At 39.0% G+C, this 16004-nt stretch overlaps 1 protein-coding gene across 2 annotated transcripts in view; it reads left to right on the forward strand.

Moving 5' to 3' along the window:
* Positions 1-16004, forward strand: part of ZNRF2 (zinc and ring finger 2) — a 60657-nt gene that overhangs the window by 28721 nt on the left and 15932 nt on the right. For both annotated transcript variants that reach the window (XM_030009784.2, XM_030009785.2), the window contains exon 2: positions 3720-3815. In XM_030009784.2, coding sequence (XP_029865644.1) covers positions 3720-3815 — 96 coding nt within the window. The remainder of the gene's footprint in view (positions 1-3719; positions 3816-16004) is intronic.

Below are 16004 nucleotides of genomic sequence, written 5' to 3' on the forward strand. Positions count from 1 at the left end.
TCTTGTAATTATACTTTTTTCCAGGATTATGGTTTTGGTTTAGGTAATGTGTTACTTTCAGTATTGTAGTCAAGGTTGTGAAACTAGATGATGGGAGCTTTCAAGAATTTATCTCCCTGCCTCTTAAGCATGCAGTTGTAAAAGTCAGCTAGAGGTGTGTGCTTGCTCAGTTTTGGTGCTCAGTTCTTTCCTGCTGTACAGAAAGAGAATGGGGTGAGAGGTGGTTCTTCCCCTGACTTCAGTTGTATCTCAGGCAATGTCCTCTCTACTATGGGAGGAGGAAGGACAGCTTTGCAGTGATATGCTGACAAACAGTGGCGACCCTAATACAAAGGTGATAGTTCTTCATCTTGGATGAGGATAAGGGATGCTGTGAAACCAACACCTTCATAAGAACTGGATTTTTACCTAGAACTATACGTTATCTCTTGCAATCTCCTTGTAAAGAAAGGGAGAAAGTAGTTAATTGAGTTTCATAGTTTTTAGAGGACACTTCATGTGATGCCACCTCATCTGATAACTACTTCCACTTTTTTGTCCACATGTCTGTGAATGCATTGTTTATCTGCAAAACTCAGTAAAACAAGTCATGTAGAGAGCAAGATATTTTTGACCTGTTGCTGATTGTTAAAGTCATGTGAAACTTTCTTCAAGTTATTGGAATTGTTCCTTGAGACTGGTGGTAAAAACAAACATAGGCTATAAATGTTGTTAGCCTGCTGGGCAGCGGTACAATAGAGTCTTTGTTCTTACGGAGTACTTAATTGTAAACTGGGTCATGAAACTATTGCCTTCTGATTTGAGGAAAGGTGGGAAAATACCCGCTTTTTTAGGGACCTTTACCTGGCTTGTGGACAGTGTTGATTGTTTACTTATTTATATTTTTCAAATACAGTTAAAAAAAAGTAAATATTGTGTCCACAATAAATAATTTGTTCTTTGGGGTTACTAAAGGAGTTGGAAATGCTGATTTCCTTCACACAAAACATAAACTGTGCATCTCTTGGGGAAGGTGGCTAAATCCAGGAGCTGGTTATTGCAGCAGAACGTTGTGAAGGAATGAGAAGTCCAATTTCACTTGTATTTGAAAAGTGTTCCAGCAAGTGTTGCAAGCTCAAGGCTCTTTTTCTGCTTTTATGCTAGTCTCTGGCATGCAGATGATGCTGGTCACTGGAAAAACATCTTTTCCGCAAAGATACCTTTACCACTGGCAGCTAAGTTGGTCCATAAGGCTTAGTTAAGTGTGATGTCCGCTACTTCTTTGGTTCTTCAGTGTACTGTTCTGCACGCTGAGTAGAGCTACAGTAGTCAGATATCCCAGAATTGCTGTGTCTGGAGGATATTTGTAGTTGTTTAACTATTACCTTCAGATCCCCCTTGACACTAGACAAGCCACAAGATACTGTATTGTTAAAATACTGTATTGCTAGAATGCAGACTGTTTACTAGGTTTAGGGGTAGGTGCCTGGTAGTATAGGCACATTCAGCTGAATATTCTAGGTGGATAACCAGAAAGATTTTTCACAGCTGCCTATCTTCAAGCATGGATTTAGGCAAAAGCATTATTATTATTATTATTATTATCATCATCATCATCATTATTTACCCAAAGTCTCCCTACTGTTTTATTTGTATTTAAATATTCCCTTCAAGCATTCCTGGGATATGTACCTTGTTAATAACTCTGTTAATTTTAGCAATAGTTCTAAAGACCTATTGGTGGTTTTTCCTGCCCCTGTCACTCCCAATTAGACATGCTGATGATCCTAGGGAATAAGCTAGAAGGGTTCTGTCCAGAAAGCGGAGGGAACCTGTTAATGACTGTCCCAGTGCTTAACTAGCCATGAACATAAATGTTAACTTGCTGCAATGCAAACACTGCCTTCTGGCACAGCAGGACTCAGTCTGCAGTGTATAAGGAAGTTATGTGCCTTTTCACATCAAAATATGTTTTCAGTTATGCCTTATAGCTTGAGAGAAAATTTACCCTAGGTCAGTTTTTGAAGAAAACTGTAACAAAACAGTTATGGGTGGTTTTGGGTGTTTGGAGGACTGAGATAACTAGTTTTGATTTTAGTCATGTTGAGATGCAGCCTGGGGGAAGGAGGCTACACAGTAGCTGAAGGGTCACTAACAAAGCTATCTAGAAGTAAAGTAATCCTTTCAACTTGTTTTTTCCAAAAGATGTGTTTGGCTGTTTTATGCTTATTAAGCTGTGGTTGTGACTGCTGTTTGTAAAGATGTGGGTGGGTGGGGTGGTAAAAATAAGGAGAGAAGAGCAATATTTAAACTGAAGTGTAAGATTGACAGAAGAAGAAATAGATATGAACTGCTTATGACTAAAATGGGAAGAATCAGAACTGTACTTTATCTGAGGAAGTGGTTTCCAGTACATGTTCAGCTGCTGCTCAGAGTTCCTCATGGGTGTTACCAGTTGTCTGCTTTGACTTGCTTCCTATTAGCTGCACTAAAGAAATAAAAATCATTGTCTTGATAAATGAAGTGCATTACTTCTATCAAGTGCTAATGCTTCAGGTTAGTTGTTTTTGATCTACATCTGGATAATAATTAACAGTAAAGATTAAATTTCTCAGGCATCAGTAACTTGAAAGTGCAGCATCAAGTCACTTGTCATCCTTGACTGACTTGGTTCATTGTGGATTCCCAAGGTTAGAAGTACAAAAGTAAGGGGCAACAAACTAAAACATGTGGGAGCAGGCCCAGATGTGGATGTTGGTGGAAGGTGCAGTGGCCTTTTATGCATGCCTGCATCATTACTTTTCAACAGCATCAATGCAGTGGGCATGGATTTAGATATTTTTGCCATATGTTGTCCTGTAGGTATACTTCTTAACAGCTGTTGCGTATCAAGATCCCTATGGTGGCTTTTTGTCTCTCACTTGTGTGTTAATTATTCAGCAGGTCAAAATCAGTCAGACTTTTCTGTGGACTGTAAAACTTGTACAGCCAATCTTTTCCTTTAACTGGAAGACTGCTGTCTTTGGTAATAACATAAATTAAAGTATTAAGCAGTTTTGTTATGGACTATGATGCAGTTGCATCACAATCCAGACTGTCTTAATTATTCTTTACCCCATATTGCCTCAGGCTGTGACCTCACAAGCTAAACAAGGTCATGCTTGGCTAGGATGAGAGAAGTCAAACAAATTCAGTGCTACAGGAAATATTAGTGACTCAGTAGGTGAGGCAACACCCCTGAGTTAATGTTTTCCCTGCACCCCAGACTGGTAAAAGATGCTGCAACTTGCATGATGAGATGTAAAACTGAGATCCTTTGTTAAAGTTTCAATGCTATTCCTGGTAAAAGCGCAGATGTTAATTCAGGGCTCCTGCCCAAGTTCAGATTTTAATGGCTATGTTCTCTATACATTTCTAATTTCTGTTTTAGTAGTGTCACATTATCCTCTTGTACTTGTCTTAAACAGCTCTTAGAGTTGAGGGGAACCTTTCTGTTCCAGAGGTGGTGACGTGTTTACAATTGGTAACAGATCAATTTGCAGAAACAATGGTCCATTTTGAGATCTTTTGAAATCAAGGGGATTATATTCATGTAAGAAATGTCAGGTCAAAACTGAAAAGCTGCCAGATTTTTTTTTTTTTCTTTCTTTTAATGCGTGCAGAATAGTTTTTTAGCTTGAATAGGCATATTTGCAACATGGTCGAATGTACTCATGCTTACATATTTTTATTTTCCATAGGATTCAAGTGCCCTGTATGTTCAAAATTTGTATCTTCCGATGAAATGGATTTACATCTTGTGATGTGTTTGACAAAACCAAGGATAACCTACAATGGTAAGAAAGAAATAAGCTGAAAATTATTTATTAATTTTAAACATTAGTGTGATAATAACTCTATTAAATAAGATACTCTAGTAACTAATTCAGTGGACTCAGAAATAGTGTGTGTTTTTTGCTTGTTTATTTTTTGAAAATAATTCCTAAGAACTTGGTCTTTTTTTATGCTAATATAATTTACACTGTTGACTTGTTCTACGAATATAAAATTATTCTTATTTCAGTGTATGTATTCTGGGTTTTTTTTGGCCACAAGATCAGATATTGGTCAGTGTCCATTTAGTGCCCACTTGAGATATGTAGTTTAAACGTCCTCTCATCTAATGACATCAAGTAGTGAGGTAGGTCAATCAAGTCTCATTCCAGGGACATTATTAAGGACTGTTACTTGACGCACTGTGCATTTGCACCTTATTCAAGAAAATTACCCTTTCTTGAAGGAGCTAAAGAACTTTCTCTTTCTTCAGCTGATGGCATATGTGATACTTCATAAGGACTGGTAGATATTTATGTCTTACCTTCATTTTTTGTGGGTTTAGTGAGACTTTTGCTAATGTCAAATGAATCACCTGTTGTAGCTCTTTTTTTTTCCCCATACCACTAAGCTCTCCTTCTAGACAACCTTTGATGCATGGCAAACAGGACTTTTGCCACTGTTGGGATCAAACCTTTCTATCGCCATGGCTTAGACTGACACTCAGTTCTATGGAAAGCACACCAAAAGGTTTCCGAGAACTAGGAATTAGAAAATGTTACTGAAATCCTAGTGCCTACTTTGGCAGAGCTGCCCTACCATCAGCAAATCTTACAGTGCCTCCTGAATGAGCTTATTGCACGCCAGTCACCGCATGTGGAATATGCGAGAGCGGACTGCAATTAGAAAGAAATTGTAGAGGAGAGGAAGTCGGATTCTTTTTGGAGGTGCAGAGCAAAAAGTTGAGAGTCAGTGGTTACAAGTTACATCAGGGAAAAATCTAATTCAATGTAAGGTAGAAATGCCGCGTAATGAGATTGGTCAAACACAGTAGCAGGCACCTGAAGAGGTTGTGCAATCTCCATCCTTGGAGATGATCAGAAATTGACTGAACAAAGCCCTGAGCAACTTACTCTAACTTGGCCCTGCTTTGAGTGAGGGGCTGGACCAGAAGACCTCCAGAGGTCGCTTCCAACAGAAGTTAGTTATTATATAAATAACATGCAGTGCTATGGGCTCTTTGACCCTCCTTGTACCCTTGCTGTTATGGTATTGTACACTGCTTGCTTTTTTTTTTTTTTTTTTTTTTTTTTTTTTTAATTGGAACAAGTCTTAAAGGGTGGTTGGGCCCACCTTACTCTTTGCCTGGACAGCAATAATGCTTGCCCTTAATTGCAAAAATAATTTGAAATCATATACTTATAGTTGTGAAATCCATTTCAAAGCACAGCACTCAGGAAAAGTAAATATTTTTTTTTCTCCTGGTGTTGCCACATATATATTTGAGAAGGTTGACTTCATGGAACAGAGGGGGCTTTGTTTCTCTTTGTTTTGCCTTTTGTAAATTAGGACTAAGCATTTTCCAAGAAAAGTTGTTAGAAATCTGTGTGCTGAGGGATGTTGAACATCAGGGAGAAGCAGGCTAGTCGCTCCATTCGGGGAGGGATAATGCACTTGGGATCAGTTAGGGTAGAGCAGGAGAAGGCAAGCTGGCAGAGAGCAAGTTCTAGCAGTAATCCAACAGATGGGATATCCACAAGTTACCAGTTGACTGACTGAAATCCTTTGCCCTGCTGCTCCCTACATGTGCATATGAGTGCACTCAGCTGAGTAACTTTTTTCAAAGAAATGGCAATTACATAATGTAACCTCTCAGTATTGTTCGTGATGTTCATTTGCATCACAATAGTGCCATAGTCAACTTTTTTTTTTTTTCCTTCCCCCCCCCCCCCCCCCCCCCCCCCGCACTGTTTCTCTCAGCTGGCATGCTGCTGGTTGGAGCTCCTGTGGCCCATCTTGTTACCTTTGCGCAGTCCGTTAAGTCAGCAAATGTCCATATAAATGAGCAGAAGTAAAACCTGTGAGTGGCATCTGAAGCTACTCTCTGGATAATCTGCAACACGACAAAAGCAGTTGTGGACAATGCAATATGAGTTATTACCAGTAACATGTAATTTCTCAATTTAGGAGTGTGTCTGCTGTATAGAGAGCCTCAGAAACTCATTCTAGGAAATGGTTATATAAGCTTGAAAGGACAAAACTACTAAATTACATAGACTGGTTTGAGAGACACACTTACTTATAAGTATGGTCTCATTCTCATAAACGCTTAATAGAAGTGTGCATTGATCCTTGTAGCTCCAGTTGGTTAGCTCCTGGAGTCATGGACTATATCTTAAATTATAGCCTATAGCTGGTTATTTAAATTACTGCAGCACAAAGAAATTGAGAATATGGCTTCAGAGTTGTGCAGCACTCAGTTGTTACTTTGTGGTATGACTGTGATCCCTTTAATGAGGCTAATGAAAGAGAATTAACTAGCAGATTGGTAACTTAATGCTGCCATGATTACAGGCCCAGAATTGCATATGAATATGTATATGCATGCTTTTTTTTCTTGTATATTTTGCTGTTTACCATGATGAGGACATCAGTGATGGATCTGCCTTTTTGTCATAAGCCATAAGAAGGGCATCTCAGGTTTTGCTTGAGAGAAGAAAACATGCTGATATCAACTTTTGAAACCTTCTTCCAAAATGGAAGGCATCTCTTTATGCTTTACTTTCTAATTGTTATCTTGGCCTTATGCTGTACATACTGAAATGGAGCAAAGTAGGCATCATTTGCTTGTGTTTGTCACTGGCGGTTTCCCAGTCCTATTACCACTAGCAGGGAAAATTTTTTTTTTTCATTCTTTTTTTCCCTTTACCTTCTTTTCTCTCTGAATTTTGTGTTGCAAGTAATTGAAGGGAGCCTTAGACTTTGTAGGTGGTGAGATGTTTAAAAATTGAGCAGTTGGATTGACCTGTGCGTATGTCTAGTTCTGTTCTAGATGTGTTTCCTCATGATACTGTAAATGTATTAGTTGCTCTTTCTAAGAAACAACAGGGAGCAAATTGTATTTTGTCATTCTGAGAAGACAAACCTTTCTTTTTAAATGTGAGTCTGAGGCATACAGTCTTCCCCAGAAAAATGCTACAAGACTATTTAGCTGTGATTTGAAGTTTAAAAAAATTAATGAGTCCTCCCAGCCAATCTCTAATTGCTTTCTGAGCTACCTTTGTGCATTGCATTTGGCAGTAGGAAGGGTCAGTGAACGGCAAACTCTGGCAGCTGTCTGATTTACACGTGTTTTCTGAAAGAAAGTGGTCACAAATTTGTCCCAGTTCTATGCTGGAAGTTGTGCTGATTTTCATATAAATAAATCGGTACATTTTATTAGCCTTATTCTTTCAAAATCATGTGACTTGCCTGCAACAGAGATCTCATTGCTGACTCAATTTGGCATGTAAAAAGAGCTCTTTCTTTTTTATGTGGAACTTTGTTCCAAGTATCTCTTAAACTACTTGTGGTGCTCACACATGAACCAATATCTAGGCATTTTGATACAAAAGCTGGTTAAATGAATGGAATTGTGCAAAAAACATTATGGTGTTTCAAGTTACTGTCTTAAACAGCTTTGCTTGTTTTAGCAATTAAAAACTGTCTTCGTACTGTTACTTGCTGAGTTGCTGAGAAGCCAGAATAGGTCCCATGCACGGGTTAGCCACAGGTTGCTAAAAGCCAGTTTTATGAAGAAAGTGGGTTACTTGCTAGTTGACAGGTGGGTTTTTTTGTTTTTTTTTTTTTTGAAAACCACTGCTAAAATATTATATAGTCATACCTATTCCTTTGAGCTTCTCCAAAGTGTAAAATGAGGCCCCTTGCACCATCCTGTTCAAGTTTGCCATGGTGAGTTATGCAGGCAGCCCACTTAGGGGCTACTCTGAAAAAGGTGTTGCTTACTAGGTAGCCCTGTGTTTTGGTCAGGCAGGGGCATTTACTTGAATAACAGTGCTTTGGAAGCAACTTGCCTTTAACTCCCTGCTGATGATTAGACCTGCCTGGTGAAGTTTAGGTTTTGAATATAATTATTGTTCATTTTGTGTTGTTACAGTATTGATGCTTTTTTTCACTGGAATGTATTCTATAAAAATTGAGAAGACACAGGAGAGACTTGTGTCTTTAGGGGCACTAGTTTTAGATACTTTGCAACAAATCCAAACAATTCCTCTGGAAGAAACCTTGCAGTTGGTTCTGAAGTAATTCTTTTTCATTTTAAAATTCCTTTGTTTCTCAGGACACTTTGTAAGACTTTATTATTATTATTATTACTATTATTAAAGGGCCCCTCTGAAAGCAGGAACTAGCAGCCTGGCACCTGGCCAGATGGGGAAGCCAGTGACCCCAGAGAGCTGGAGAGAGCCAGTCAGCTCAGTAGACTGGTTGGCTGGCTTGGCGAGCCGGCCTGTCCTCTTTCAAAAGTTTTGATTGAATTAGCACATTCCTGTGGAATATTTTGGGTTTCATCAAGTCAGCACTTTGTGTTGGAACGCAGTTCTACTGGAAACTTTCTAAGCGGGTCTCCTCAAAGCTGCTTGCTCAGGGGTGGTGCTGCTTTGACATCAGTACTGCTTTCACTCAGACTGCTCTGCATTTAATTCGGATACGGCAGTGAGTCTGATTATTGGCCAATATACTTACTGAGGTTCATTTTAAGGGGAAAAGTTTTTGCTAGTGTAATTTCAGAGAGGGAGAATGTTGAGACACTCAGTGTGTGAGCTGGCAGAGGTTTTTTTCTTTAGTAAAGGTAATGACTTTGCAATTATTCTTTTTAAATTACAATAAGTGAATTTATTAGCCCTGTCACACCAAAAAAAGAGCAGGGGTTCAAACATCACAGATAGCAGGGATTACATATATGATTTTATATTTAAAGTTTATCCAGCTCTGTTTTGAATGGAGGATTAGTATGTGGACTAGGTACATGTACTGGAAGGAAAACATGAGTGAAACTCGATGTGATCTTCCTGTCCGGCAATGTACTTTGTCTTCTGGGGCGTTCAAATCTAACACCATGCACAGCTAGCCAGATATTCCCATGTCATCCAACCAAACTCAAAGTGACTTGGGCTACAACAGTGCAGCTGATTGAGATTAACAAGGATGCAAAGCAGAGTTTTGTCACGAGGATATAAATACACTGTTTATTCTAAATCAGTTTGAAGTATTGGGTTGATTTTTTTTTTTCTTGCGGGGAAAGAGAAATGCTGGTACTGTCACATGCTGAGGCCTGCATGTAAGTGAGCGTCAGAATCCTGAGCTGGAATCTGTATAAGCAATAATCCTGCTAGAGGAGTTGTCAACATCTAAATGACAGCCCTAACATATGCATTCTGATCAAAAGTAGAGAAGATTGGTGTGAGTCACCTAAAGGACTAAAAAATATTTTGGAAGCATTCTTTGTGAAAGGGACTGACCTAATTTTTTCTAACACAAGTTACAAGCTTTGTTGACTAGTGGCTGTTTCAACATCTTTGGGGCAAGCTGCTTGTGCTAGAACTTACTCAGTTTATATTGCTCAGTAGAAGGGAAGAAAAATAGCGCACCTCGACCTAACATTTGGACCACCGAAATACATGATTTTGGCAGTTCTGCCCACTGCAGTGACTTGATTTTCTTTGTCACTTTTGTGCACAAAAAAAGGGAAAGTATTTTACTCAGCAGGGTTGATGCCATCAACTGTTTTGACTGATGCACTCAAAACTTCAGTCTGGAATGAAAAGAATTGCTAACTTCAAGCTCACTTCTCTGCCACGGTTCCTGAGATCATACCCTAAAAGACCTTGCAAAAGGGCATCTTGCCAGTCTGCCTGGAAAAGCTTAAGCCTTCCTCCTTGTTCTCATCCTTTAATAGGACTAGACTTTCAGCAAAGCAGTACAAAATAATACTAAGGCAAATCAGTTCTTTCATTCCACTTTATCCGAGGTATAAAATTCTCCACAGAATTTCTCAGTTCTTCCATTTTTGGAGTTTAACAAGATTCTTGGCTAAAAGTTTCTAGCTTCTTGCTCTGCCCTAGATGGTTCTGTGCTCTGTCTTGAGGGGTGCTGTGGAGGGAGAAGAGCATACTTTATAAGGTAGTTTAAGAGGACACATAAAGAGACACATATTCTCTGCTTGCAGTTAAAATAGTGACATTGACTCGTTTTGATCTTGTGTACTCATGAACATCCTCCAGAGTATGTAGGAGGTTCATTCAGTTTCCCTGATGCTTTAAAATGGTTTTCTTCAGTAGTTCTTGAAAAGAATTAGAACTGTTGAACATCTGTTCAACTTTGAGATTTTGCTTAATGTAGTGATGGTAGAACATGACTATAGTAAACAAAATTTTAATCTCAGACATTTGCACAGCTGTTATTCTGTGAATTGGTAGTATATCAGCTCAGACTTTTTATAGCTTGTCTTGCAAATCATTATTACAATTTTAAGGAGGGAAATTGTGTTTGAAGAACTTGATTAAAACATATTGATTAGTTTGTACGTTCTCCCCTTGGGAATTGGTAACGTTTGAACAAGGAGGAAGCTTTCACTGTTGTTCACCAGTGTAGGCCATGGATAGCTAGCTACTTGTCCAAACCAGACTGCCAAGAGGAACAGTGGCAAACTCTAGCTCTTCTTCCCTTTTGTTCAGTGAAGCTGTATTTCCTTCCAACCACCCCAAATCTCTTCTTCAGCAGTTTTTGGTACCTCACAGAAGAGCATCACTGCAAAAGCAGCCTGTTACAGTTCAGGTTTGTTGGGAGGGAGTTTGTTAATGTTAAAGAGTAATGCTGACAAATGTCACTAAATAAAACCACACTCAAGTTCAATGTGTACCTACTTCCTAAAGGGGGGTAGGACCTGCTTCGGTGACCCTATTTCAGCCTCAGATCAGTGGATGAATTGGGTCAGTCTATGATAGTGTGGAGTTGCAGTGCTTCTGGAGGCTGCAGTGTCTTATCTTTCCTCCAAACCCAGAAACTGTCAACCCTTTGCTACAGAGTCAAAAAAGTAAGCTGTATATTTCTGATGGTGTAGCTGTGAAGAAAGCTCCTGAAATGGGAACTTAGTGTAACTGAGAGGGAAGTGCTTCGAATGTCTGGAACAGCAGTTCCCAGAACTGCAGGCTGCCCCATTTATCTTGGTAAGATATAATCTTGGAGGTTTAGTGGTGGTGGTTGAGGTATCAATATTGCTTATTATTTTACTTTTCATGTAAAAGAAAGGGAGGCATAGGTTTGTAAAGAAGCTATGACAGCTCACTTTCATGGTTCAGGTTGGGGATGCTCAATAGATTATGCTGAATTTTCTTGCTGTAATGAAGTGAAGCCGACATACTTGGTTCCTGCACACACACAGGAGAGATCACACCCATTCAGATCTTAAACTTTTCTCTGATTTGTTGTGAATGCAGCTTACTCTTTTAATGAACATTTGGGGAGAAGAATATTTGGTGGGTGCTCCTCTGCATACTTTGCCTTGAGCAAAAGGCTTAAGTCTGCTAGACTGAATTCCTGTGACGGAGCCATTGCAAATCCCCCCTAGCCAAAATAGTTGCAATGTCACTTCATAATTAATTCAGTTCTTGAGAGTGGGACAACAATTTTTTTCTCAGTACATTGGAATCACCTTTACATAAATGCATACATGTGCCATGGGAGTATTTTATATTCAGCACTGGATAAATACAGTAAGCTTTTGACAGCTATAGAACAAGCCTGCTTGTTTCTGAAAGAGATAGAGAAAGTAGGGTCATTCATGTGCTGAATAGCTCAAGTTGTTTCTTTTCCTTATAAGCTACTCCTAACCTCGTTGTCTTCCTTTCGTACTGACAGTGCTGCTAAGGTCAAATGACAATTCTTGTCCTAGAAAATTACAGATACATCTGTGAACCAGTGCAAAGAACATCTGCAGGTGACACGAGGAGCGATTCAGATCGGGTTAGAAGAGGACCCGATATATTGTGCTGTATGTCATTGTGTTTCTCTTATATAATGGCAAGGCAGTGCTGCATGCAGTAGAAAGCTAAGGGACAGTTTTGTTCGCTCAGTAGCAAATGCTCACTGTGCCGTGACTCCACATCATGTGATGCGGGCAGACAGGAGCTACCTTCCATGTCTTACACTTAATCAGTCTTTAGCTTTGAGAGGTCATTCGGAGGATGTCATAAATCGTGTCTGCAACTGCTGCAGTCCTGTGACTGCTGGGAATTTAGCTTCAGGGGAAATAATGTTCCTAGTTTTGTATGGTAATTCTGCAGTCTTTAAAGCCGATACCTCTAAAACCTTGAGATTTTACTCGTTTGTTAGCAGCAAACTGGCTTATGTTTTGTAGTTGCTCTGTGGAAACGAAACACTTGAAAATACACAGCTTTTCCTAATCTTAGAGAATAGGTTTCATTGGCTGGATTTTGAAATAAAACTACTTGAAATCTTTAGGTTAAAAATAAATGCCATCTCACTGAGATTGAGTGTTGTCTGGAGGAATTTCACAGTATTTCCTTCCCTCAATTCCTCACTGTTTTGCAGATTAGAACAGATTATTTGCAGATCAGGTTTTTTTTCTAAAGAAATACAGAAGAATAAGAGGCACTCCTTTTTGCTCAGAAACTGCCCCAAGGGCAGATCAATTGAAAGTATTGCCTGAAATGTAATTTGTAATTTATTTTTTTCTTCAGGTTAAAATCTTGCTTTAAAACCTGCTACTCTTTGATTACTTAAACAGTCTTGCAGTTCTGAGTTGCAGACTCAACCCTTCAATGACAAAAGAAGTCAGTCCAGCTTTTGCAGGGGGCTTCAGTGGTAGAACAAGCCTAGCTCTTCAGAAGCAAGCTGGATGAAAACACTGTTAATATGATAGAGTAGTCTCACTTCTAAACTGGAGATTATTATCACTGCTTAGACAGGAGAAAAGATTACCAGTTTTTAGTATTTTTAACAAAAACCAGTGATTCTGGAACAGGCTGTAAATTGCCTATTGACAGGAATTACATAGATTATATACTGGCATAGGTACAAAATACTAGACTTGTGTATTATATCCTCCCTGGAGGAACCTCCTCGCTCCCTGAAGTTTGCGTAACTTTGTCTCACGTGGCTACAGACTTGTTAAGCTGCAGAAACAACCCAAACTTAACACACAGCTGAAACACGAAGAACTTCACTATTGCTAGTGCTGAACTATGTTAACGCTTATGAAACCTTGTTAAAGTTTCCTCATAAAAACCTCAGATAACTTTCATTTTAACCCTGCACTAATAGCTATCTGTAATTTAACGCCATATCAAATTTTCTTCATTTTGTCCATGTTTCTCATCCCCTTCTTGTGTGAAGTTTCATTTGATAGTCTTCATGTATAACAGTAGGTATTGGATAGCCTTCATGTAGCTAAGCAATAATGTGGGATTCATTGATAATTTTTAGCCCGTAAATAATGTTTATTTGTTTGGATGAAGAGATGGGGGGAGGAATTGTTTGGTTAACACTTTTATCTTTTTTTTTTTCTCCCCAGTTCCAAGGAAGTCTCTTTCAATCTATGCCTTTATTAGCTGAAATGCCTTGTTGTCATAATGGTGTCCAATAGTTTTGCTAGCCTGTAGATTTAAAAAATGAGGAGAGAAATAAAACTTTAATATGGTTATAGAAATATACTGCTAGATTATGTGCATAAAACTTTGAACAAATACTGGAGAATTGTCTTTGGGGACTTTCATTTTTTTAAACACATCTCCTGTGTTATCTTTTTGTATTATTATTATTTGTGAATGATCATGATTGCTGAATATTATTGAAATTATGTGGGTGTCTTTTACTTGACTTAATTGCTAGGATCTAGAAATTGATGCCATTTGCTTTAAAACGTAAAGGAAGGTTTATTGGTGGGGTTTGGTTTTTTTTTTTTGGTTTTTTTTTTTCCCTCTTGAAGTCAAAGACCCATATACTCGGTATCTTACTGGGATAGTAAAAACCTGTAGATACCTGTTAGCGCCAGAAATACTCTATCTCTATGCTTGCTGGAACAAATTACAATACTGGATTATGGGTTAGCATAGAGCAGAAAAATTGAGATACCATCAAATTGAGTCGGAGTTTTCAGAGTTGTCAGAACTTTTTGCATTCAGATATATTTTGCATTCCATCTATATTGCAAGGATAATTTCATTTAAAATAGGAATAGCTTGTAAAAAGCACTCTGTCTGCTGTGAGCAGAAAAGACAGACAAGTAAAAATTATGCAGTGATTTATATCTCTGTCCTGTGTATGCATGTTGATTTATATCCCTGTCCTGTGCATGCATGTTGACACCAGACATTCAGTTTTAACTTGGAGAAGGCTGATCTTGAGCCTGCTGGGAAAAGCACCCTGTAGGCCTAGCACCTGGCACTAGGGTTTAATAAGCCAGACTTTATGCACACTGAGTTTTGGCACCAGTGTTTTCATTGTGTGTTGCTCAGTAATGCATCGTGTCTTCCCTAAGAATAGTATCTTAGTCAGACACACCTCTTTTCCTCCCCTCCTTCTGTTGTGAGCTTAGGCTTATAGATTCATCTTTCATGCCATCTTCCTTAGTGCTCCCTATGCATTCATTTTGCATCAGATCAAACAAAACTCCTCTGCAAGCTTGCAAAGAAATGAGTCAGTTATTCGGCCAGTGTTAAAAGACTGGAAAAAAGACTTGGCAAAACTCATTGTGCTCAGGGCACCTGTAGGAAGCCTGGAATAGGAACTTGAAAAAAGGACAAAGTGAACAAAACACTGAAGCAAATCCTACATCCAACTTCAAAACAAATCACCATTAAAGTAACCCATGTTGCCCAGAGTAATAGGATAGCTAACTGCATCTGAGCTTCTTCTCTTCATTCGCTCTCTGCCTCTGCTCTTCAGGGTCACTGTTGCCCTACCCTTTCCTTCCATGAAGGTTTCTAATGCACCTGCTTCACATACGTTGTGTTAGGTGGGAGTTCTCATAGATTTCATTAGGCCAGCATGTCCCCATCACACTCTCAATTCATTGCAGACCATTACTAGAATGAAACTTCTTAAATGAAAATCATTACAAAGCAATTTCTCTGGGTTCTGACTATGGTTTCAGTGATGGTGAATGGTTGAAGCCTTGCCATTTGGAAAAACTGTGTTCTGCAATCTTTTTGGTCCCCTTTCATGTTGGGGATAAAATAAGCTTAGTCACTTCAAAAAGCTGCCGAAGCAAGAGGGATTTCCTAACCTCAGTGGGGATCCTTTTGTACAGTCACATCAAAATCCTGCACTTGCAAGATCTTTTCCAATTTAGGTCTTTCCTTCAGCTTGATCGGAGACAACCATCTTCTGTTGTACCTACTCTGCCACATCCATGCTCTCCTTTACTTTCCCAGTCTTTGTGAACACTGTTGGTGGTAACATCCACTGTTGATTTGGAAAAGTTGCTTATTTTGACAGACTTGCAGCATCATAGTTAAGTCTTCCTTCTGACCGTAAAGCAGTTTGAAAAGAAGTGTCTCTGCACAGTATATGAAAGGAATTCTTCACCTTCCTCCTGACGCAGTGGTATCTTTTCCTTATTAATTCATTAACTCAAATTCCCAAGTAATTTAATACCAGAAGAAGCTTCTGTAGATAAATACTCTTGGGGTTTTATGCCTGGTTAGTTGTGGTGGGGGTTTTTTGTTTGTTTTGGGGTTTTTTGTTTTGGTTTTTTTTTGCCTTTGGTAAAGAAGTCATCTGCTATGCAAGGCAAGCTGGACTTCAGGCCTCTCGTTTTTCTTGAGTGTGCCCCTCTTGATGACGAGACTTAATATCTGCTTGTTGCTCAGGGGGAAACTGTATGGTTCAGCTGCCTTTGGACTGGATCTCTGGATTGCAATCCCAAATTCTCAACAGGCCTAAATTGATTTTTCATTGCAATCCCAAGTTCTCAACAGGCCTAAATTGATTTTTCATCTATCATAGCAGTTTCTTAGTGCTGGTACAGATTGGCAGGTACATATAAGTAGCCCTTAAATATTTTGCTTTTTTTTACTCCTCAAAGATAAGAAGCATTGTTTAGCAAAGAATAAAAATTATAAAAGAGCTGCATGTGTGGATCCCACGCTGGTATTCTTCTTTCTTGCCTGCTTCTGTAAGTTTCCTTCATC

The sequence above is a fragment of the Aquila chrysaetos genome, chromosome 3, assembly GCF_900496995.4.
Source record: "Aquila chrysaetos chrysaetos chromosome 3, bAquChr1.4, whole genome shotgun sequence".
NCBI classification, from domain to species: domain Eukaryota; kingdom Metazoa; phylum Chordata; class Aves; order Accipitriformes; family Accipitridae; genus Aquila; species Aquila chrysaetos.